The sequence below is a fragment of the Gymnodraco acuticeps genome, unplaced genomic scaffold (assembly GCF_902827175.1).
Source record: "Gymnodraco acuticeps unplaced genomic scaffold, fGymAcu1.1, whole genome shotgun sequence".
Taxonomy (NCBI): Eukaryota; Metazoa; Chordata; class Actinopteri; order Perciformes; family Bathydraconidae; genus Gymnodraco; species Gymnodraco acuticeps.
Window position 1 is genome coordinate 7,557 of NW_022991970.1, and position 25,824 is coordinate 33,380.

Here is a 25,824-nt window from a genome sequence, read left to right on the forward strand (position 1 = left end):
GAGAGAGAGCGCACCGGTACTGGAGATCGTTGTTGTTAGCTTCTGGTGCTAGCGAGCTACGCTAACAGATATAAGGAGTTTTTTCAACAACAAAGTGGAGGAGAGTCCTCTCCTGTCAAACTGAGAGGCTCAGTGAGCTAAAGGACTCTCTCAGTGTTTAGATAGTTAACTTTAGTCTAAGTTATCTCAGTGGGTCTCAAACGTTTTGGTCACCATTAATGTAAACAATTATTTCCGAGGCACACGTTTATATGATCATTATAGTTATACAAAAATAAGAGAATAAATGAAAAACAGGTATGAAATACTATATGACAGTAAGGAAAAAATAAAGTTTAAAAGGGTGATTTGTAAAATATCCATAAAGAAAAAGGAAATCTGTTAACAGTTCTGTTTCATATGGGTGTTGAGAGAGGTATCCATAGATCTCTTCATTTTGCTCTCAAAGTGCACCAGATTGATGCATTTAACTTACAATATTTAAAAATAAATCTTCCCGGGGGAGCTTGCCCCTGGACCTCCCTATGTGAGGTCCACACACCACCTTTAAAAATAGCACTTTACCCCTGTTTACGCCGTGAGCTGATTATCGAGCCTTCGTTGTAACAGTTGCGGGAACACTGTGTATATGCGTGGGGAGTGTTGCAGTAGAAAATTCCACTGTAGCGCCCGGTACATTAATGGGAAACCCTAAATGTTTGAGCACCCTCTATGAAACGTCAATCTACCCCACAGCACCCCCAAAAGAAATCTCTGGCCACTGAGCCTGACTATTTGTGTTGGGGGAGCCCGACTTTTTTTTTTCTCCAAAGGGGGGGCCTGACAGAAAAAGTTTGAGAACCACTGGATTAACCTATGGAATAACCTTCAGCAGCGTTTTTATCGTTTTAATGCCATTGAACACAACTTTTGATCAGAACAACAGCAAAGGTAAGACAATGTCCCGTTTATGCTCCGTAATGCTACGTAGTGTGATGTATGTGTTTGCTTCCCCTGCCGCGGGTTTTGATCGCTCAGTGATGATACTTATACCCCTATAATCTGTGGAATCTCATCTTGCTAGCTGATATCTTGTTTGTGCAGATCCGATAAGTAATAAAGTATTTCTACCGTGAGTTCTGTGCTAAGTGCGTTAGCATTTTTTCGCTCAGTGCTCATTTAGACGCTTCTTGTGAGACTTTTTTTTAAAACATTCGGTCCTCAAGTTGTAAAATGTGCTAATAACGTTATCCTGAGAGCTATATTCCTCTGCATTATGAACGCGGATCCAACCCACGGGACCGCGCCGCCCTGCACGTTCATGTGACGTGTTCAGTACTACATGAGTTTTACCTTTACCCATGGATGCACAATAAGGACGGACTATATGATTATATGAATACTTTCGTGACGTTTCGCTCTCTCAAAAGTTGGGCCATTTTGTCTTCATGTGCCAATGAGCAACTCTCATAGGAATGAACGAGGCCCCGCCTCCCACGCTGTATCCAGTTCTTATTATACATCCATGGTTGGGACGTGTCACGTCGGCCGGATGTCGCCAATGACGTAATAGGAGCTAAAATTCTGGATCTGCTTGTTAGCACCTCCTTTTTTCTTTTCTTTTTTAGAGATGTGGGTACGGAGGAAAAGAGAGAGGGTTTTGTTTTCTGACACTTATTGACTTCCCTGACACACCAGGGACACATATTTATGTATAAAAGACATCAAAAAGTGCATTTTGCATAATAGGTCCCCTTTAAGTAATAGAATGGAAAAAGTTATGCCGATTTGATCCCTGGATGTCATGGTTACAGTCATGAATGCTAACGGCTGCTTGCTCTCTGCTTGAGTGTATATGTCTATTAAGTGCAAACTGACCACTGTTAGGAGTGCAGAGGGATAGAGAGACAAAATGTGTGTGTTTCAGTTTGAAATAGAGAGCAAATAGAGAAAAAAATGAACAAAAATAAAAGATAAAGTCACTTTTCCCTTTAGCATTCCACACATTCCTTCATTTTTCTTCTTTCAGCATGAAACACTGTAATTACCTGCTGTGTTCAAAGGGATGAAACAAACTGGGTGGACACGCTCACACACACACACACACACACACACACACACACACACACACACACACACACACACACACACACACACACACACACACACACACACTCACACACAACAGAGACCAGAGCAAGCATGTGCACTAAAAGTGACAAAGGAGACAGACAACACTGACCAGCCCTAATAGAGCATCTGTGTTCAGGTCAGTAGATTTACAGTTTCAGAACACGGTGTGTCCGTTATACAGCATTTAGTTCTGTGGCAAAACGGCTCCCCAGGCCCAGATGGAGAGTGAGGAGATGATGAAGAAGGACAGGGGCCCGTGAGAGAGAGTCTGAGAGTGGGAGTGAAATGTTGAGAGAGAGGACCAGTGACAAGATGGAGAGTGTGGTGGCAGTGAGGAGACGCTGCGGGAGAGGAAATTAGTGGATGTGGGAAGGGAGACACGAGAAAGCAACTGGCAGTATGGGGGGAGAGGACGGGAATTTAAAGCTCAGTGGGACAACAAAACAGAGACTGCCATCTAATCTGACTGACAAAATTAAAATCCCCACCCACACACTCACTTATCTGCAGAGAGAAAGTAGTTATGTAAGACAAACTTTCTCCCGAACAGCAGCAGCAGCGCTACAACAGTAGAGCCACTCCCTCTTGTTAATTTGGTATATTTTAATAAGACACAATCACACAATAACCAGAATATAACATGCCGAATTACATTTAACGTCACATAGTTATTTTTGTATTAGACATTCTCCCTGCCTTAAACGCAGACAGGCTTAAAAACAACAATAAAGTAAAACTGTATATGACAAAAAAAATACTTAAACCGACTGTTTTGGTCCTGGGAACAGCGAGTGTTTCGAAATAATTATACATTATTAAGTTTAATATTTTTTTTTTTAAATATACACTCATTCCTGCCTATGTCCATCAAGCTTCTCAGCACTCAAATGTAATGTACAGATGTAGATATTGGCCATGAGGGTTGTGCAAAAGGTCACCATTGTCAGTAGGTTTGTCTGTGTGTATGTGCAACCGTGTACTAAGTAGTATGCATGATTTGTTTACTTCTGTGGAGTCGCAGGACAGAGTCCAGAGCTAATTTCCCTAAAAGACAATAATGTATATCATAATCATAATGCAATAGACAACAAGACATTCATATTTAATATAATAGCGTTGCAGATTATTATAGCATTATTTATTGGATCTTCAAGTACCAGCATGAGATAAGGAATGTCTGTTATGCCGGTTTTAAATCTAGGGTTGTAACAATATGAAAGGAAAGGAGTTATGATGAGGGAGGGCAGACAGAAAGAGAGGACGAGATAAAGAGTGAGGTGGGAGGAAGAGAGGTGAAGATACTGTGAAGAGCGTGAAGGAGGAGGCGAAAGAGTGAGGAAGAGTGGAGGAAAAAGCATGGAGGAGAAAAGAGAGGAAAGACGAAGGGTGGAGATGATATGTGCATTCCTCAGCAGGGGCGGGACCAAGCGTGTGTGTGTGTGTGTGTGTGTGTGTGTGTGTGTGTGTGTGTGTGTGTGTGTGGTGTGTGTGTGTGTGTGTGTGTGTGTGTGTGTGTGTGTGTGTGTGTGTGTGTCAAAATTACTGGGAGGTAACTTTATTCGATTTCCAACCCAGAGATGATGGCGAAGACTGAGGGAGGAGGGACTGAGGGGGGAGGGGCTGAGGGGGGAGGAAAAAAAGTGAGAGCTGACTCACTGTGATGACAGAAATAGAAAAAGAGCATAGGAATGAGTAAGAGGAGAGAAAAAATGCGAGGGGACAGAGAGAAGCCAGCGACAAACAGGTAAAAAGATTGAAGAGAAGCAAAGTGAAGGGATAAAGAGAGCAGGAAATCAAAAGGAAGCCTCGGGTTAGAAAGGGTGTGATTTGTTGGGAAAAGAAAGGGAATGGAAGTGAAAGAGATTAAGATGAAGGGAATATTTGCCAACATTAGAGATCAGAGCAGGAAAGATTCTCACGTCCCAACACACACTGTAAGAGGAGTGTGTGTGAAGGCAACTGAATATTCCTCTAGTGTGTGGCAGGAGGCCAAATACATCATCATCTGTTCCTTTGTTCTCTCACACAGCATCACTTTGAATAAGTGTGCACACACTCAACAGATTTATGGATGCACACAAACAGGCATACTGCACATGCACACACACGCACCAAACTGGCTGTAAATCTTCCTAGAGAGTGATTTAATAACTTGTGATGTAATTCCTCAACCTTAAGTGCTTTCCCACAAACTCAATGTTAAACATGTCGTAGGAGTCTTGGGAGAAACATCAAAGGCACAAAAATGCACGCAGCAGAGATAAGAGCACCTGTTGTGACCGAAATGTAGCCAGCACTTTCTGCACTGGTTTGGAGATAGGAGCGTGTGAGTTGAGTCACCGTGAGGCAGCGCTTGTGTGAGTGCATGATGTCTTGTGTAACAGCGCGGACGCGTGCCAGACGAGCTGTGTCTCCGCTCCTCCAGATGGCTCCTGCACCAACAGACAGCTGGGAGTCCCTGAGCAGCCGCCTTGCTTCACCCGTTTACCGGCTCCAAGGCCGTCTCACAGCAGCCACACACATCCACCAGAACAATCCAGAGAGGGGGACATGCTCCCATTTGTGCCAGCTCATCAATTACCATTACCCACAAAACTGATTTAAAAAAAATGCAAGGCTAAATATCAAAGAATGGTATATACAGTATATATTGGGTTACTATTATGATAATTCACGTGTTTTTATCACAACTGGTAAATGTAGAGATTTAGAGCTCATTTGAATAACTTTATATATACGGCTGCTGGATATGTTAACCTAAAAATATTTGTGTAAGTGTATATAATAAGAAAACCTAGCATAAACTAAGGTTGCATTCACACCAGCCTTGTTTAGTCTGTTTGAATCGGACCCTGGTGCGTTTAGCCGCTTGGTGCGGTTCATTTGGGTCGGTGTGAACGCAGTCCGAGACCTCTAATGTGAACTAAAAGAGGTGGTCTCGGACCGCTTGCTATTGAACTCTGGAGCGGATCATCTCTGGTGTGAACGCAGTCTGCACCAAAACAAAGGAAGTATTTACGTGTCAAAAGAACGCGGATGTCTTCAAAATCTTTAGCGAATGAGTGAAGCAGAATGAAGTGTTGAACAGTGTCGTGTAAAGTAAAAATGCTCAACTGTGCATAAAAGTCAGAGCCACCTCCTTACTGCGGAACGTCTCTCATTATATGTGTTATAATGTTTTTTAACGCACGTTGTCTGATTATATAATCATATGCGCCGTCTGCTAGATTCTGTTGATATGCTCTCCAGACTAACAGCAGCATGAAAATAACCTGCCGATGCTCCATGGCGGAGGCTCAGGTAGGAATTGCCGGGATTTGCGTTTTTACCCCCTTAATGTCTGACCAATGGTTGAACAGCATTTCCGTGCACGTCACTTGTGTTTAAAGTGTATAGTCCGTTTGAGTGTTGCCCGTGTGAACGCAAACCGAACCTTCTGAAAAATGAAACAATGTAATGTCTGGTGCGCACCAGAGAAGCAGACTATTAGGTGTGAATGCGACCTAAGAATACTCAGGTAAAGTACAAATACCTCAAAACTGTACTTAGGCACAGTACTTGACTAAATGTACATTGTTACTATCCACCACTCAAAAAAAGTAACCCAATCCTGCATCGATATTGTTTTTTATATATTGAACTTTGATCCATGTACCTTTTTTCACTGGTTTTCACAATGAGCAACACGCTTTTGCTGTTTTGTGCTAAAGAAACACAAAATGTGTACACACACACACACACACACACACACACACACACACACACACACACACACACACACACACACACACACACACACACACACAGAGCCAGGCCTCCTTCCTACCTGCGTCTCATCCTGCACCACCCTGTACTGCTCCTTCCACACGGCCATCTTGGTGACTTCGTCCTTCCTCAGCGCCCTCTCTTTCTTCAGCTCTGGACTCCAAAACGTCTTGATGGAGTTCATAGAGGAGCTCAGCTTGGACTCTTTTGCCTCCAGCTAAAAGAAATCAGACATTTGCCTCCTTATATTACTAATTCAATTCACTGACTTTTATTTGTTATGATAGCTATAAACTTTGTTTTAAATTCCAAGGGGAACACACCAGTAAACAAACGTAAACAAATTGGAAATGAAAATGGTTCATCAAAGTGTGTGAGTCTGGAGTGTCCTTACTTCTCTGCGCAGTAGTTCGTTCTCTCTCAGAACTTCTCTTAACTGCGACTGTAGGTCTGACATTGCACCGTCTCTCACCTGGTAAATAAAATAAATATGTTAAATGTTAGGACAGCAATATCCTACTTTTGGTGCTGCAAGATCTAATGAATATAAGAAAATGAATATGAACTCAAACTCAAAAAATACAAATATTCATGAAAATATATTTTGTATTGATAACAATAACCTATTTTACGACACACCTTTGTTTCAGGTTTTCCATTTGCATACACAATGCTTTCACACAGTACACACCAACTGCATTATTAATAGGAAGATGCTCCCCATAACAATGTTTAATTCATCTTGACATTCAAACAGCAGTGTACCAAAGTATTACAAATAACTAGGATGCATTTTTAAAGCGACACTACTTTGGTAGCTGGCGCAGGAAGTAAGAGTTAAGGAGGGATTAAGAAAGGATTTGTTTTGTAAGAGAAATAATTAGAAATAAGAGGGGGAGGGAGATATGAGAGAGGAAGGAGCTAGATCCTTCAGGTTATGACTAACAGAGTGGGAGGGAAGACCTTTAAACATACTGTATGGATACCCACACAGCTTACTTATCATGCAGTTAAAATGTGACTTAAGAGACAGATTAAACCCTAAACAGTAAGACAACAAAGTAAAACATGAGGATAATTCATGTTCAAAACTGTGTGTGTGCAATTTGAGTAATTCGATGATCTCAAAGGTGAGACAGACTCTCCACACCAGAAACCAATTTCATTTGCACAGGTTATCAGATTATGGATATTTCATATTAGCTCATCTGTTTATTTACTTTTTAAGCAAAATTCTTTAAAGATAGCAATGGATTTTAACTGAGGATTCATGTTTTTACACCTAGAAAAACCAACTGAAAGAACATATTGTGGAGAGTATCTGGTTCAAATTGATAAACTAAAAAAATGCATGCTTAAAATTGCATAGAGACATACTCTCGTCACTCTTTTAATTTAGTCCTTCTTGACTTTTTTTTCTTACAAAACACTCTATTGTCACCGAGTCATTTTCAGATAAAGTGATTTTCTGTCAAAGTGTCCAACCACAGCTTTTAATTTTTTAGTTTTGTCAAATTTGTTTGTTCATTCTATCATACTTTTAACAATATGTCAAATATTTAAGGCATAAAGATTTGAAAACAAGAATTACACAGACATGAACCAATTATGAAATAGAGTAAGTGACAACAAATACAAATGTAGTTTGCTTTGGCTTCAAAGTTGCAACAACGCGCTGCTCACCTGTCTCATGGAGTGTGGCACAGTAGCCGCCTGTGGGGGATGGTTTTGCATTTCCCCCCCAAATGATATCGCATCATTGGGCATCATCCCTCCCCCTCCCCCAGTGTTTATATTAGGGCTGCTCCCCATGACGGCCGCCCTGATCCCATAGGGCACCCGGGCCCCCGCCCTGCCCAGCGTCATGGTGTTTTTGGGCACAGAGGGGTTCAGCCCGCTGCCCAGGCTGCCGATGCCCATTGGATCATCAAGTGTGTCAGCGAAGTACATCGGACCCCCTGTAGCGTAGGCAGCATTCAGAGACTGAATATTCTCCATGGAGAGGGTCTTACAGGAGCCTGTGAGTCCACTGGAGCTGCTGCTGCTGTTTCTCCGGTGTCCGAGGCGGGGGGAGCGGGGAAGGCGGGGGGAGCGCGCGGGGCTCCCAGACACCGACCCGTTACCGTTGGAACCAACAACATCCAGCTTGGAGACGGAACGGGAGCTACCGTACATGGTTACAGAATATGATGTTTATACCGTAGAGACAGAAGAGTGTCTGGTTCAAATGAATAAATCAAAGCAAATTAAAAATACATGCTTAGAATCACAGAAAACTCTGTAAGCATTGGATGTCCCAAAAATAACTGAAATGTAACAGCTGAAAATAAAAACTCCTGTCACTCCTGTCACTCTTCTACTTTAGTCCTACTTTATTCCGATGCAGTGTTGTCATAGCTGTGATCAAGGCCTTTCCATTGTAATCTGTGGGCTTGATGGAGAGCAGAATCAATAGGACTTCCCTTTAGATAAACGCAGCGTGTAAATCCACAAGGCCGGGGATGAAGGGATAACCTGGAAAGAAAAAGAGACAGAGAAGAAGACTTAGTGATCAGTGGAACACCGATACTACAGCACTTAAGGTACAAAGAAATACAGCTTTTGACCAGGTTATGGTTAAAAATAATCAACTTTTGGGACTGGTTTCATCTTGTTTTGTACTGTATTTACTTACAATTTAAAGAGCAGGTTACGTTAACATTTTACCAGCCAAAATGCCAGTTTATTCCATGGTACTGATGAAAAGGTACAGAATCAAATCATATGAAACTGACCTTTCCAGAAGACAACATGGGAACGAAGACTAAGACTCTACAATGCTATATTACTCATTATGAAGAACATCAGCGTTAACATATACAAACCAAAGTATGAAAGCACCAGATAAAAAGATCACAAACGTCTCCACTCAAACTGCTTTATCATCCATTAAAGTGGTCAATTCCTTACATTTATTATAGCGCTTTTTCAATGACTCAAAGCGCTTTACATATACACACATTACACATACACACATTACACATATCAATGGTCAGATACTGTGGACAATACCCACAGGAGCAAGTTCAGGTGAAGTGTCTTGCCCAAGGACACACCGGCTTTACAGACGCAGCAGCGGCGGGTTTCACCCCTTGATCTGATGATCATTGCACAGCGCACTGCGCCACACCGTCCATCTTCACGCCTCGAGGTCATCGAGGCACTTTTACAAGTACACATTGGTATTATACATGTACTGTGGACAATACACACAGGAGCAAATCCGGGTGAAGTGTCTTGCCCAAGGACACAACGGCCTGACGCACTCCCCCTTGATCTGATGCACAGACCACTGTGCCACCCGTCCCCAATGTCAAGACATTCTACCATGCATGACATGTGCAAACTGCAGGTGGTGCCAACAAAAACAGGATTGGGCCATGTAGTGGGATGTAACGGAGGACCCGGATTCGAATATGGACCAGGACCATTTTCCGCATGTCATCCCCTCTCTTTCCCCGTTTCAACTCTGTCTCTACAATAAAGGCACTGGTTGCTAAAAAAAAACGTTCAAATTAAAAGTAGCGGGATTCCCCCTAAATAACACAGGCTTCATCCTCTGTGGAAAATGGATGTTTGTACCAAAATGTGTGCCAATCCATCAAGAGCTAAATAAAAAGTCAAAGGATCGTCAAAGTGTGACTTGAATTGACCACCCAAAGAATAATTTCACTTTAAGAGTTCTACTAAGTGAGGACATGTGTTAGGGCTGTGCAATTAATCGTATTTTAATCGCGATTACGATTATGGCTTGCGACGATTATGAAAACAGCATAATTGACAAAATACGATTATTTTGCTGGGTGCCCTTTCGCCCCTCCCTAAAAGCCCACTCGGCCACGTGGGAGTGACATGTGTTGAGTGTTCAGCGCGAGCGAAGATGTCAGAACAAGAGCAGCAACTCGTTAAAAAGAAGGGTCAAACTATTTCCACTATAGTAGTATTTGTTAGCAACCAGGGCTTTAAGCAACTTGTCAACACGTTGGACAGGCGTTACGCGATGCCGTCTCGGTATTATTTCAGCAGGTCTGCGCTGCCTGCACTATATGACAAATGCCGTGGGGAAGTTGAGAGAGATGTGGCTTCAGCTGACTACTTTGCTACCACAACAGACCTATGGTCTAGCCCAGGGGTGCCCAACCAGTCGATCGCGAGATGTGTCTAAAAATAGAACAACAATATTCTGTTTTATCGTTAATGTCCTGTAACATAATCTTCCTGTGCCAAAATAATGCACTTGAACGCATCAAAGCTTTGTGATTGGCCGGCGTCACATGTGTCGGAGCGTGGCTGAGGGTCTTCAGTACAGGTGGCAATATTGTCACCTGCCTGCGCTCATCTCTGAAACTAGACCATGTAAACAGGCTGTTGTTTCTTGCAAAAAATCTTTAAGAGATGACATGAGCAGCCCTACCAGCATTTGCCATGGTGGCCTAAACATTTTTATTTGGTCTTAAATTGTAGTTCAACATTTATTTCCTGTTACTTCTGGACCATGACGGTTGGCCAGCCTTCAACGTTTAACTGAGTGGAATATGTTGAATATCCATCCATCCATCCATCTTCTTCCGCTTATCCGTGGTCGGGTCGCGGGGGTAGCAGTTCCAGCAGAGAGCCCCAAACTTTCTTTTCCCTGGCGACATCAACCAGCTCTGACTGGGGGATCCCAAGGCGCTCCCAGGCCAGCGAAGAGATATAATCCCTCCACCTGGTCCTAGGTCTACCCCTTGGTCTCTTCCCAGCTGGACGTGCCTGGAACACCTCCCTAGGGAGGCGCCCAGGTGGCATCCTAACTAGGTGCCCGAACCACCTCAACTGGCTCCTTTCGACGCGAAGGAGGAGCGGCTCAACTCCGAGTCCCTCCCTGATGACCGAACTTCTCACCTTATCCCTAAGGGAGACACCAGCCACCCTGCGGAGAAAACCCATCTCGGCCGCTTGTATCCGCGATCTCGTTGAATATGTTGAACCAAAATGTTGGCTATATGTTAAGGAGTTTTCAGTAGGTTGTGACAGTGCACTGCATCATATTTGATTTCATTTCTTTTGGTCTAATTTATTTTTATTTATCATATTAATATATGTTTAGTATGGTTTTGGAAGTGCGCTCCAACATATTTGGTCTTGTTTATTGGTAAAATATTATTTGTTTTAAAGTTCAATAAATGGTCAATGAATAATCGTCAAAATAATTGTGATATCAATTATTGACCCAAATAATCGTGATTATGATTTTTGCCATAATCGCACAGCCCTAACATGTGTGCTGATAAACTCAGTCTGCGAACTAGAGAAACAGTGTTGGCTCTATCCACAGACTCTGCTACAGGCAGCAGCATCAGCTGATGTGGTTCAGTCCTTATGATCACACGGGCTCACCCGTTTCACCTTCTGCTGAAGACCACTTTATGACCTCAGGGCATCACATCAAAGTCTGTCCTGCAGCCAGGGGCGTAGCTGGGGGGGGGAGGTTAGGATGATTCCAAGGGCCCAGCACTGGGGGGGGGGGGCCAGAGAACACTATTATTATCTTTTTATTAATATGGTTTTATTATTATCCTAAAGTAAGTTAATGTAGATGACTCAAAAGTATAATTGCCTGTATTAAAAAAAAACGTCACAAAAGAAACAAACAGGTGCTTGTTACTCTGTTTGACAGAATGAGCACCCCTCCCTTCATTCATTGCATGGTATGGGCGCCTGAGCAATGGAGCAAGCGGAGCAGGTGCATCCCCACAATTGACCTTGGGGGAGCAAACGTGTGCTTTTGCACCCCCACTTTTTGATCATATGAAAAATATGATATGTCCCCCCCAATATATCACTGTAAACATAAGTATGTAATTTCAATCGAATTAATAATACGCAATGAAATAACTTGTGCTGATTATAGACACTTAATAGCGAGTTTTTAAGTTTCCAAAGATTGTGACCCCCCCCCCGCATTTCGCTCACAATGGTTTGATCAACTGCCTCCTACCCACAGCAGTCCTGATGCAGGTAGGCTGAGTGTAAATCACCGCGACCAGTCTGTCATTGGTGGCAGACCTTTTCAGTAAGTTGTTCAAACAAAGAATATGTTAGACATGTCTTTACTTCTACCACTCAATACATTACATTACATTTACATTACATTGCATTTAGCTGACGCTTTTATCCAAAGCGACTTACAATAAGTACATTCGACCAGGAAGACACAACCTTGAAGAAAACAGAATCATATAAGTACATCAGGTTTCATAGAGCCAAACATTTCAAGTGCTACTCAACTGGCTTTAGGTAAGCCAGTCCTTTATTAGTATAAAAGTGCTTCGTTAATAGTTCTAACGCTCGAAGTGGAGTCGAAAGAGATGAGTTTTCAGTTTGCGCCGGAAGATGTGCAAGCTATCTGCCGTCCTGATGTCAATGGGGAGCTCATTCCACCATCTTGGAGCCAGGACAGCAAATCCACGTGTTTTCGCCGATGGGAACTTGGGTCCCCCTCGCAGCGAGGGCGCAACGAGTCGTTTGGCTGATGCAGAGCGTAGTGCACGCGCTGGGGTGTACGGTTTAACCATGTCCTGGATGTAGGAAGGGCCAGATCCATTTGCAGCATGGTAAGCAAGTACCAGTGTCTTGAAGTGGATTCTAGCAGTTACCGGAAGCCAGTGAAGGGAGCGGAGGAGCGGAGTGGTGTGGGAGAATTTAGGAAGGTTGAAGACCAGACGAGCCGCTGCATTCTGGATGAGCTGCAGAGGTCGGATGGCACATGCAGGTAGACCAGCCAGGAGGGAGTTGCAGTAGTCTAGGCGTGAGATGACGAGAGCCTGGACCAGAACCTGAGTCGCTTTCTGAGTCAGCTGGGGACGTATCCTCCTGATGTTGTAAAGCGTGTATCTGCAGCAACGGGTTGTAGCAGCGATGTTTGCAGTGAAGGACAGATTGTTATCTAGGGTCACACCCAGATTCCTTGCAGTCTGAGTCGGGGAAACAACTGAGGTGCCGATGTTGATTGTTAGGTCAAGAGTGGGACAATCTTTTCCCGGGAGGAAGAGCAGCTCAGTCTTGTCAAGGTTGAGCTTGAGGTGGTGAGCAGACATCCACTGAGAGATACAATAAAACACATTTATAATCATCACCTTCTCTTCATTTTCGCTGCATTGAATTACAGGTCACTCTTTATGTTAGCTAGCGGTTAGCTGACGTTTGATGCGACATCCTTTACTAGGCTCACCCACCAACAGTTCAGGTGCTGAACTGCTGATCCGAATGTATAGGTAAAAACCATATTATGCGTTTTCATCAATAAATAAATGGCCAATTTTTTTTTAGCGTGGGGGCCCACAAATAGATTCTTTCATGGGGCCCAGAATTTCCAGCTACGCCCCTGCCTGCAGCTATACTAAACTGGGTGAAAAGATTACATTCAGCTGATATAACACTCAGAAAGGAACATAATAACTTCCTCCTGTATGAACTACATGTACTCAAATGAAATAACCCTTTTGTATGTCAAATACATTTGTACTATTATGAAACTTTACATTAAAATGGCTTAGTTTAATCAAGGTCAAAGAAAACATGTAATTAACATAACTGTTGAAACTCCTTTCACACATAATTTATGAGCACTGGCTCTCACACGTTGCTGATAAATGCCTCAGAGTCTTCAGAAGTTCTGAAGCTCTAATTTCCCAGGTACCCTGAATTACCCGTCATGTGCTTTGCACAAATGTGTCCGCATGAACAACATTGCAGCATTTTAAACAGTGGAGAAAATGTCAGACTTTGTCTTCAGTGTGAAATGAAGACATTTAGGGTTCAAATACTCAAAGATTAATATTATTAAGTGCAACCTTAGATGTTACTTCTGGTACCGTTATTGTTTCAGATAAGGAATGTACTTCATTCAGGCATTTGTGTATCCTTAGAGACGGTGATGTCACCAGGTCAGTGGACACATGACCCATTGAATGAACACACCACCTGATCCACACTCTCCCCTTACAAGATGAGCCAGGGAGCTAACCCGCTTCATAAATAGTCAGCAGACACACGAATAAAGCTTCAGTTAGATGCTAACAAGAGTCAATGCCAATTTCCAAGATTGCACAATACAACATTGGCATTCAGATATCAAAACAATATGAATACGCTTTGCACGGATGTAGACATTTAAAACTAGTAGTTTGCTTGTACAGTATGGCAGAGATTCTTCACATCTCCTTTCAAGTACTGTAGTTTGTCTGAATATCTTTCCCTCAAAATGTAGCCACTTTAAATTGCTAACTACAATACTTAACATTTCATTTCAAGTATGATTTACTGTGCAGCCCTTTGGTCGACCTCTTTTTATCTCCCTGTGCCCCTACTCTGGGCCCTGACCCAGGGCTTTAACAGCAGAGCAGAAGTGTATCTCTCAAACTGATGTTCTGTTAGCTACAGTTTTTTGGCCGGGGTGGCTGTTTCTGACAACCAGTCCGTTACAGCTACACACACTCAACTGCAAAGAGGGACCATCTGCTGTGTCTCCCTCAAGGCCAAAAACACACACCTGGATAGAAACAGGCCAAGACCCTGCCTCCAGCACTGGCAAACACACACACACATATTTACATTATTTGCACGTACACAAGCACACAGAGCAAAACCTTTGCAAATCTAGAAGATCAGTCAAACAAAACACATAGAGAAAATCGATCCAGATACAACAATCAAGACACAACACATTCACAGATGAACACACACAGACTGCAAATCAGCTCAGTGGCCGTGAGTGATCATGTCCCTGACAACACACACTCCTCTAATGCTTCATTTGAGGACATTATGAGACACAGTGTGTGTGTGTGTGTGTGTGTGTGTGTGTGTGTGTGTGTGTGTGTGTGTGTGTGTGTGTGTGTGTGTGTGTGTGTGTGTGTGTGTGTGTGTGTGTGTGTGTGTGTGTGTGTGTGTGTGTGTTCAGGGCTCTCCTCCTCCTCCCCTCTGGACCCACTGACCTGTACATAATGTATGTCCCATTTCTCCCTATAATGCAAAACATCCACAGTATATCTAAGCATTTATTCAAGGGTTTATTGAACACACATGGCTCTTTTTCAGCCATGATCATGGCCTTATCTCTCTAGGGCAGTGAGTGTTTTGAGGGTTAAGACTAAGAGCATACAACACTTTAGCAACAACCGTATTTGTCCTTACTTTTATCTGGAAGAATTACAGGACAATAAGTAACATCCACTTTTGGATCTGCTTATCTTGTTAGGGATCGCAGGGATTTGGGCAAGGTTACGAACTTATGACATGGCTAAACAGACATACGCTTCTTTTATTTGTATTGGCTTGAGGACTTCATGGAATCCAGTTTAGAGTCTGAGGGTCACATAAACCAGCAGTTTGTTCCACAGGTTGCTTTGTGGTGGTTTCAGGTGAGGGAAGGCAAACAGCATTGAGAGTCAGATGGAAAGGATAAGAAACCGCGTGTTTATCATTTCTGGCAAACTTTTAAAACCAAAAAGCTAGTGCAACTGGAGACAACACCACAAAGAAACCTATGACGCAGTCAGCATCATGAGATCAAGTAAAACACGAGCATATGACTGTCCAAGACCCATCTGTCAACAGGCTGACCATCTCTCTGGCCGTTTCACACAAATGTGAAAACGCAATAAGAAACATCTGTTAAAGAGTGCTGCACTGAGAGTTCATCAAAGTTCATTCTTGAACTTAGAAACAGAAGTTTGAGTAAAAAATCATTACCTCGGGTAAACTTAGTAGCTTTTTAATAGCTTTCAACTAAATCTCCCAGCGTCATCTCAGCAACAGATGGAGTTTGCTAAGCTCGGCAAGTTGACCTTGAGTTCAGATATTTTTGTCAAATGATAGGATGTGCTTGCTTTGCCATGCTATCTGATGTGTCACTGTGCACAGGATGTCCTGTTTAAAATATGTTATGGCAGTTGTGCCACAAACATTTGTTTTCATTATGGATTTATCTACAGATAATTGTTCTCAAATTAAACTTTTGAATTGAAAAAGTTACCACAGCGAGTCAAGTTGACATCCTTAAATGTTTAGAAGAACAGTCCAAAGCCCAGAGATATTTTGTTAACATCAGAATAAAGACAAATAAACCTTTCAATGTTAACATTTGAGAAGCTGATCCTGTGATTTTTTGCTTTTTGTATAGCCTTAACTTATATTGATCAATATCAACATCTAATTAATGAATCATTCCAGATCTACTCAGACTCACTCAGACTCGCTGTCCAGACAAATAAAAAGGTGTGTTGGCCAATATCTGACTGGGGCATCTATAATATCCCTTTCATAACATGCTGTGCTGTAATATGAAAAGTGAAACAGGCTCAGGAGTGAACTTGAGAACTGATAAAACCTCATTTTCAAAAGACTGTTGAGGAAACCTGATGTATTTATATGATTCTGTTTTCTTCAAGTTTGTATCTTCTTGGTCGAATGCACTTATTGTAAGTCGCTTTGGATAAAAGTCTAAATGCAATGTAATATAATGAAACAGCAGCACAGACAACACCCTGTGTTTCATCCACTCACTTCTTCCTCACACACAGTGTTGTCTTAGGCCTCCCAAAATCCTAGAATACCACACTAGGATACCAAGAATGTCTCCATAGTTGAATGCCACGTACTGTACTGTGCAGATAAACAGCATGTGCCAGAACAGCAGAGAACAGACTTCAAGTATTCATTTTCCCTGAGATTGCTACAGAAGAAGAAGCAACAAGCAGAACTTTACATGAATGTGTTATCAACTTGCTAACACGCTAACAAACAGTAGCCTATGAACACATCCCCTTCTCTTTGGCATGGCTTCTTCCCCTTCCTCTTATCCCTCCCTTCCGTCTTTGACTCTGTCCCTGATGCGTTCACTTCCTCTCTCTGCCTCCCTCTTTTCTCCATCAGCATTCCTGAAGGTGTTCAGCATGTTCTATTTATGTGACAACCACACATGCTTCTGTCACAGTGCACAATGTAACACAGGCAGACCACTCAGCCTATACTTAGCCGCTCAGTGTTTCAGCGTGGGAGACACATTTTACAGAGTTTGTGTCTCGCCCGAGGATCGAGGCGCAGAAAAACACATTATACTTATCTTGAATTTTATTTTTCTCCATTACTCTCTGTTCCTGTCAGGCTGGTTGTGATTGGATGTGGCGGGAGAAGATTCACTGGTGCCGTCTGGGGTAACACATCTCACTGAAAGTGAACTCGACAGCCCAGCTAAGAGAGAGAGTCGTTCTGAGCCTCATCTGTCTCAAGGTTTAAGAGGATGAGCTGCAGAGCACCACAGTCAGCTGTTTCACAGCTGCTTTATCATAATAACCTCTTCTCCAAATGACATACTTATAAGTCTAAATCTTGCAGAGGTGAGGTGAATTATCTCCTAAACCCAACATGGCCTTTTGGCACTTGTGGGCTTCCTCACCTGGAAGCAGTGGTGGCGCCAGGGTATGGCTGGGGTAGGCTACAGCCATACCAAGAAATGGCTTAGCCCCACCTTAGCCCCACCATGAAAAATGATGTTAAAGTAAGCAAAATAAAGTCTGCCAACTCGCGCGGAGTAAATTGCACAGACAGCAGTTAGTAAGATTGATTTCAGTAGCCACTTGTCTGGAAATACCGAAGACTAGAAACGGTTTTGAAAACTTTTGTCACGTAGTGATCGTATTCTCATTAGAACATCTTTGATAATATCATCTGGCCAATCAGAATCAAGATAACGGCGTGGTGTTGTTGCAGGAAGTCCCGAGTTGATAGAAATCAACACGTAATTAAATAAGACCCCACGGTTTGATGATTGATAGGTGTGTGGGCTGTCTTTCATTTTGACACACAGAACAATGGGGGCTATCCACCCTTATCCGCAATGTAAAGTAATTCACAGCCTCTTCCCTCTTCTCTCTGTGAGGAGCAGCAGGTTCAGCTTTCAGAACAAAGTAACAAAAAACTAAAATAGCATTCATTTTTTTAAATATGTCGTGTAGTAATAGATGTATTTATTTGTCTTCTCAAGAGAGTACCAGAATGTGTATTTTAGTTAGTATTTAAAAAAATCTCCTGGGGGAGAATCCCCCCAGACCCCCCTGCAGGGGTTGGGTTTTCAGCATGTCAACTCTTTCATCTGTGGGGAAATTGCAGGATTGGCTCCAGGTCGCTACAAGACAAATGTACCTTTTTATTTCATACAGTTCAATTTGGATTGAGACATAATCTAAACCTCACGCGTGGCGTTTCACTGTCAAGGGGGGCGATATAGCGTGTATGTAATTACATTGCAAATACTGACTTGAGCCCCACCACTGTATGGGTTAGCCCTACCATAGATTACCCAACAAAAATACTCTGGCGCCGCCACTGCCTAGAAGTCAAGGGTGTTTTGGATGAGATTTGCTTAGAGGCCCGAAATAAGATATGTGGTTAATACAAGCTTACGAGGATTTCACGATTATAACACCCCACTAATGAACATTGGAGGCTTCTATGTATCTAAAACCGGCAATTGCTAACACCTGGCTAAATGAGACTACTAAACATTGTCACGCCAAACATTAGCCGTCTTTAGCTTAGCGGTGGTGACATAAAGTCATGTGACCCCTTACTCTAGTAACTTTATAGCATTACATTAGCTATAACATGCATTGCACTTATAAAAGTGGTGTTCACATGTTAGCACATGTTAGCCAGAGATCGTATATTTGCAATATTTCAAAATACAATGATAAAAATACATTTGAGTCGAGGAAGCCTTAACAATGCTTACTTCCATGTTGGCCTACAAAAATACGTCATTAATGCATCACTCTATATCAGGGGTGGGGAACCTCCGGCCTCCGGGCCGTATACGGACCGCGAGACCATTTGGTACGGCCCTCGAGGTAATTTATAAACACACGCAAAAAAGAAAAAAATTCAAGAAATCTATACCGCAAAATATTAAACAAGCGAGTGCCTGTTTTTCCTGGCCAAGGTCAGGATCCTTGAACACAACACGAGCCTAACGTGTCATCACGTGGTATATGTCTCGTCTGACAGGGGTGTAATTCTGACCGAGAGCACCAGAACGTTGCTCCGGGCCGGCGTCTATCGTTATTCCAACCCAGTTTAGATTTTGCTTCCGCATTACGCAAGAACGTAGCTCTACGCGATAGCGTCATAGCCTTCTTCTTCGGCTGTTATAGCAACCTGGCGTTACATCTCTATGGGCGGCAAATATGAATCTGACAAGCGAAATACCGTCCTTTTAAACGCCCATAATTATAATTATAATTATAATAATAAAATAGTGCTTCTTTGTCAATATGACTGACGACCACACTTATGCAGTGCTGAGGTAATGTTAATTCATCATTTAATATTAATTCCTGATGGATATAAGAGGGATACATTAGCAAACATCTGTATATATAGCCTATATAATGTTTCGTTTTTTTGTTTGTCATGTAACATATTAACGTTTTGACCTTCTGTTTAGGATGTAAAGGTATCTATTTAATATTTTATTTAATGTCTATTTTGTTATATAATACAACATATAACATTTGACATTAATAACATATAAACTTTTGTAAAATATAAAAATGAAATGTTGGGACATTTATAAAAATGTATTCCTTTACATAAAAGTGCTTTCCAGAGGTGTAAGAAGTGATAAGATCTTGTACTGTACTTGAGTAAAGGTACAAGTACCAGAGTGTAGAAATACTCAATACTTTTATTATATTGTGTTGTTTATATATATATATGTATGTGTGTGTACAAATGAATTAATATAAAGTGTATGTGAGTGTGTGTATAAATGAATGAATACATCTGTGTGTATACATGTGTGAGTACATATAAGTGTGTGTTTATATGTTTATAAATGAATAAATGTGTGTATATATATATAAAACAGTATCATTAAATAATGCTGTGTGTGTATAAATGAATGAATACATCTGTGTATATTTATGAATAAATACATGTGTGAGTACATATAAGTGTGTGTGTGTGTGTGTGTGTGTGTGTATATGAATAAATGTATATATAAAATAGTATCATTAAATATATATATATATATATAAAATAGTATCATTAAATAATGCTGTCAAATAAATGAAGTGCACAGTAATAGTCAAGGTTATATTCAATATTCTGCTGATAAGATAAGATATTTAAAACGTCTTTTGTTTGTCCTGAAAACGACATTTGAGAATACACACAGGCTATTTATAGATGATAAAACACCAGTAATACAATCTCAGGAATCTTCGATATGGCTTTGATTACAGGATCGTTTACTTTCAGTCAACAAATCCTTTGGAAAGACAAAAAACAACTATTCATCCTGCTTTACCGCGACCGCTATAACAGCCGAAGAATAACAGCCGAAGAAGAAGGCTATGACGCTATCGCGTAGAGCTACGTTCTTGCGTAATGCGGAAGCAAAATCTAAACTGGGTTGGAATAACGATAGACGCGTCAGGGCTCGACATTATAAATGGCCCGATGGCCCGGAAGCACCATTTAGACATCCCGGGCCAGCATAACATACTTTCCACTTGCCCGCTCGGGCCACTAAAAATATTGCTTTAAAAAAAATGTCCTGTGGTATTGGTATTTTGACTAGCAATTTAGTTAAATTGTTTCGTTTATCAACGCTACAACATAGCGTTCCATGAGTCGGTTGTCTCGAGCAGGCTCCCGTGAGTGGGAGTGCGCTCCTTCACTACAGACTATCGCGCCACCTAACCATTCGCCAAAATGTTTTTACTACCAGCGGTAGCCGGGCAAAAAACAATCTTCAAATAAAAGAAAGTCACCGGAGGAGTTAAAGGAGAGTGACAGGGAGCATGAGAAAAAGAGGGAGAGAAAGTTTCAGCCAGCTTGATCGATGGTTCTAGTGGTGCAGTGCCGCATCCTAAAACCCTTTTATAATCTATCGATTAGATTTATGATTAGAAAATTATAAAAGTAGGGTAGACATGTGGAGATTATCCGGCTGAACAAAACGTGCATTTATCAAACAGGTTTGTTTCCCACAGACCTTATTTCCAGCTATTTTCCAAAACCCTGTGGAGAAATCCCGTTGCTTTTTGTCGAGGGAACCAGCAGCTTCCTTCCTGGTTTTAGGATGCGTCACTGGCTGCACCTCTCAATATGATGCCAATATAAACAAGGTCTTCTGTCGGCTCTGTACATCAATGCCGACCTATGCTGACAAGTAAGTGAAGAGTAGACAATATAAAGGTATTGGCGAAATGTCCCAGCAGTTTAGGATAATGAATGTTCTAATCAAATCAATGACATAGCCATTACATGTCTGACTCCTAATGACAGGAAGGCAGAAAGTGCATTATACAAATAATAATACTCATAATAATAGCAGAATTTTTTTAACAATGACCACAATATCATTATTTTAATAAACCAAATATGAACAATTGAGGAAAATGAGGAAGAACTGATAATTCAAATGTTGTAGTAATGTAGTTAGTGCATAAATTAGGCTACTATTGCAACAAATGTGTTAATTTTCTTCATTATTAGTCGATTTTTTTTTTGGTGGACGAATGCTCCGGGCCAGTGGTTACAATGGTGGGGCCAGTGATAATACAATTCCAGCGGCCCGGAGGGAATTGTATTTTTTTTTTGTATGGAATTTTACCCTTAATGTCTACCCCTGCAGGTATAAAATACTATATGACAGTAAAAAAAAGTTGTTATTAATAAACAAGAATACAGTTTGAAAGGGGAGTGATTTGTAAAATATCCATAAAGAAAACAAAAATCTGCTTACAGTTCTGTTTCATATGGGTGTTGAGAGATGTATCCATAGATCTCTTAATTTTGCTCTCAAAGTGCACCAGATTGATGCTTTTAACTTCAACATTTAAAATCTGCATGCCCCCCGGACCCCCCTAGAGTAGCTTAGCCCCCCCCCCACTTAAATCATGTTCACATGGATATGAAACTAAATACATTTGCACACATCTTGTGTCCATATCTTTCTGTTTGGGTGGTCATGCCACAACCGTGCACGTGCATACGCGAGTTATGGTAAGATATCTGTGTTAAGTCCACCACGGTGTACCCCAGGGCTCTGTGCTTCGCCCCCTCCTGTTCACCATTTACATGCTCCCCCTCGGCCAGATCATCCGACATCATGGAATCAATTTCCACTGTTACGCTGATGATACCCAACTGTATCTCAGCACCACTCCATCCTCCCAGCTCCCCCCTCAGTCTCTCATCAACTGCCTGCATGACATCAAAACATGGATGTCTTACAACTACCTTAAGCTGAACAGCAATAAAACAGAGCTCATGGTTGTGGCACGCAAGGCCCTGCTCCAGAAGGTTGGTTACTTCATCCTCGAGGTCGACGGCTGCTCCATCTCCCCATCTCCTGAAGCCCGCAACCTGGGTGTCATCCTCGACTCCACCCTTTCCTTCCATTCCCACGTCAAATCTGTGACCAAATCGGCCTTTTACCACCTAAGGAACATTGCCAGACTCCGACCGTCACTCTCGGAGTCGGTTGCCGAAACCCTAGTGCATGCGTTTGTCACCACCCGCTTGGACTACTGCAATGGGGTGATTCTCACGAAACCACCTTTGGTCATGTCTGTGAGGAATTGACAGACAAAATTACAAAAATAATCAAAATAATCAATTCTATATCAAACTGCATTGTGTATTGTATGTGGTACTATTGCTATTTTTGTAGTTGAGGTAGTAATTCATATTTTTTTCACCATTTTTCCATGTAGAAATTTATTACCGTAATGCGTCCGGAGTTTATTTTTTTACATTTAACCCCAAAATATCACAATAAATCTGCACAATTTAATACATACATAAATACAAAAAATTGTTGAAATGGTACATTCTTACTGGTAATATAATTATTTTGGATTTTGAAGATTTATGAATTAAAATATTTTTGGATTAATATGTGTGTCCGGAGCATGTGAAGTTCATTACCGATGCACTGCCTATTTGGCCCCATTACAATTCCTGTTTGTTTAAATTAGTGTTTTTTTTACCCATGATGCATTGCATGGAAGAGAAGATGCAAGATGGCTCCAAGGTAAGATGTCCTTTCAAGGTCAAGCTATAGATATGTTAAAGATTCCATTTACTGACACCCCAGTGTACACTACTAACTGTCATTACCGTAATGGGGTATTATATAATGGGTTTTTTTAAGTTATTGATTCCAAAATCAATAGAAAAGTAGCTTTTATAGAGCCAGAATGATAGTGCAAATATTTATTTTGTAGCATCATGGCTATGCTAACTATTATGCTAGCTAGTGTTATGGTCATTCATTACCGTAATGCTCTGCATTCATTGCCATGTCATATAGGAGGCTGTTACGGTAATGAACAAAATTGTTGCGGTAATGAAAGAAATGTGTGCAGCTATGTATGGTGAGCTTTAACTATAAAGAAATAATTTATATATATTATTTGAATCTAATTTATTTAATGAATACTGAATCCCTCTTGAAATTAAGTTCAGAAAAGGTGGAAAGGAAAAGGGCAGCTTCCAAGGTGAGGGTGGTGAAGCACAGAGAGAAAGTGTACAGCAACCCAGAGCTGCTGGAAGAGTACAGAAGGAAGGAAAGAGAGAGGTTAGAACAGGACATCTTCACATTGTGTGTGAGAGAGAGAGTGAGTGAGAAAGAGGGAGAGACTGAGAAAGAGAGAGACTGAGAGAGAGAGAGAGAGAGAGAGAGAGAGAGAGAGAGAGACTGAGCCAGTGTTTCCGCCAGGGGGCCGTCTTGCCGTCATTGGATGCCCTTTTTCAGCTCGGAGCGCCCTCAACTCGAGCCAAGGCGGCCCAAAAAAAAGATTTATCCGAGAGAAGATCGACAATTTTTATCGTTTAAATCAGGGGTTCCCAAAGTGTGATGCGCGCCTCCCCTGGGGGGCGCCAGAGAGCTTCAAGGGAGGCGCAGCCGGCAGAAAAAAATAAAGAGAAACAGTGAAATCTAGCTAGTTAACTTCAGCTAACTTTATGCAAGCTGCAAAATATGGATAGATTTTTAGTGAAGTTACCTAAAGTGAGAGAGGAGACAGCGTCTGTCAGAAAACGAAAGAAGTATGACAATGATTATTTGAAGCTAGGATGTTCATGGACCGGTCCTGATGACACTCCACTGCCACAGTGTGTTATCTGCAACGAGGTGCTAGCTAATGACAGTATGAGACCCATGTAAACTCCGGCGTCATATTGAGACGAAACAACCATGTTTGGTGACCAAGCCACAGGAGTTTTTTGACCGGAAGCTCAAGGAATTGCAGTCACAGAAAAATGTCATTGACACATTTAGCACTGTGAATACAAAGGCAACCGAAGCATCATACCGAGTGGCGTTACGGATAGCTAAGGCAGGTAAACCTCACAACATTGGTGAAACGTTACTCCTCCCTGCTGCTAAAGACATCTCCGTCTCAACTATTTCTCTCCGAGTGCAACGTATGAGGAAGCTGCCATCCTTAACCTCAACATGTTTAAAACATAAAGATAAAGAGGTTTAAAAAAGCTATTGTTTAATGTTTTAAGGAGGTGACGCTCAGCCAATCAAAAAATAGGAAGGTAGCGAAAACAGAGCATTTTATGACATTTTCTCACCTTACATTTTCTCTTTGAAATGCAATTGAATACCCCTGCATTATAGCAACAACAACAATAATAATAGCAATAATAATTGGGAGGGGGGGCGCGGCTGTGATTATGTTCTCTGAGGGGAGGCTCACCTTCCCACACTTTGGGAACCCCTGGTTTAAATGACAAAAAGGAAAATGACATCCCTCTGTTGGAGGGGCAAAGGAGGCTGGTGGGATTTTTTTCGCCGCCAGCAAAGCCGGTTCCTGTGACGGAAAAAAGTGTACTGCCAGCGAGCCTTGCCGTTGGCTCTCAGCCCGAGCCTGAGTTGCCGCCATCCTAGTCTCCGCCAGCATCCCCCGCCCGTGCAGGTGCCCCGGGGCCGGAGTTGTCGTCATCTAGCCTCCCACCCCATCCAGAGCCTACGCCATCTGACAATGTCACTTCTACACCCGTAAGCCACGAAGAGAAACCGGTCAGCCACAACAAAAGGAAGTTTGTCGGAACCTGGAAAATGAAGTTCCCGTGGTTGTGCTATAACAAACAAAGTCATAAAATGTATCGCACACTATGTGTAAGGGAAAAAAAGCACAACGTGTTCACCGCGGGGACGTCCAACTTCAGGGTGAAGACTATAGAGATGCACTTAAAGGGGGTGGATCACAAAGCAGTGCTAGATGCACAGCATTTACGAAGAAACAACGTTCAAGTTGCCGTTAATCGAATGATCTGTGCCAGATCAAAGGCGGTAATTGCGGCCAAGAGGAACGTGTATTACCTGGCAAAAGAACTGTTGCTGACACACAAAAACAAAAGCTTGAATGAACTGTGCATTCTGCAGGGATGTGAAACCTTGGCAGAACTGCGAGTTTCAGAGAACGCCCTCACAACGACATAGTGCAGGACATGCAGTGTGCCGTAATGTGCTGAAGGAGGATTTCATTGCAAAGTTAAATAACTCAACATTCAAGGGGCTCATGACTGACGAGTCCACGGACATTTAGGTGGAAAAGCTTCTTTGCACATATGTTAACCAAATAAATGACGGTGACTTAGAAACCCACTACTTGTGTAACACAAAGATAATGCATGCGACGCTGCTACCGTAACACAAACCATTAAGGAGCAGTTGCAAAATTACAACATCGACCTGAACGACATAACTGGCGTCCGTACAGATGGGGCTGTAGAGAAGACTGGAAGAGAAAATGGGTTCGTGGCGCGCTTTAAAAAGGGAAAACCCAGCCATCGGTGGCACACACTGTGCTGCACATAAGCTAAACTTGTGTGCCCAGCAGG

At 42.1% G+C, this 25,824-nt stretch overlaps 1 protein-coding gene across 1 annotated transcript in view; it reads right to left on the minus strand.

Annotated features, from left to right (window-relative positions):
- Window positions 1–5,938: 5,938 nt before the first annotated feature.
- Window positions 5,939–25,824, minus strand: part of LOC117536113 (ELKS/Rab6-interacting/CAST family member 1-like) — a gene marked incomplete at its 3' end in the record, with an annotated part of 32,542 nt that continues 12,656 nt past the window's right edge. Inside the window, exons 2-4 of the mRNA XM_034200845.1 lie at window positions 7,561–8,391; window positions 6,272–6,349; window positions 5,939–6,094 (exon numbers count right to left, since the gene is read on the minus strand). Coding sequence (XP_034056736.1) covers window positions 5,939–6,094; window positions 6,272–6,349; window positions 7,561–8,052 — 726 coding nt within the window. The remainder of the gene's footprint in view (window positions 6,095–6,271; window positions 6,350–7,560; window positions 8,392–25,824) is intronic.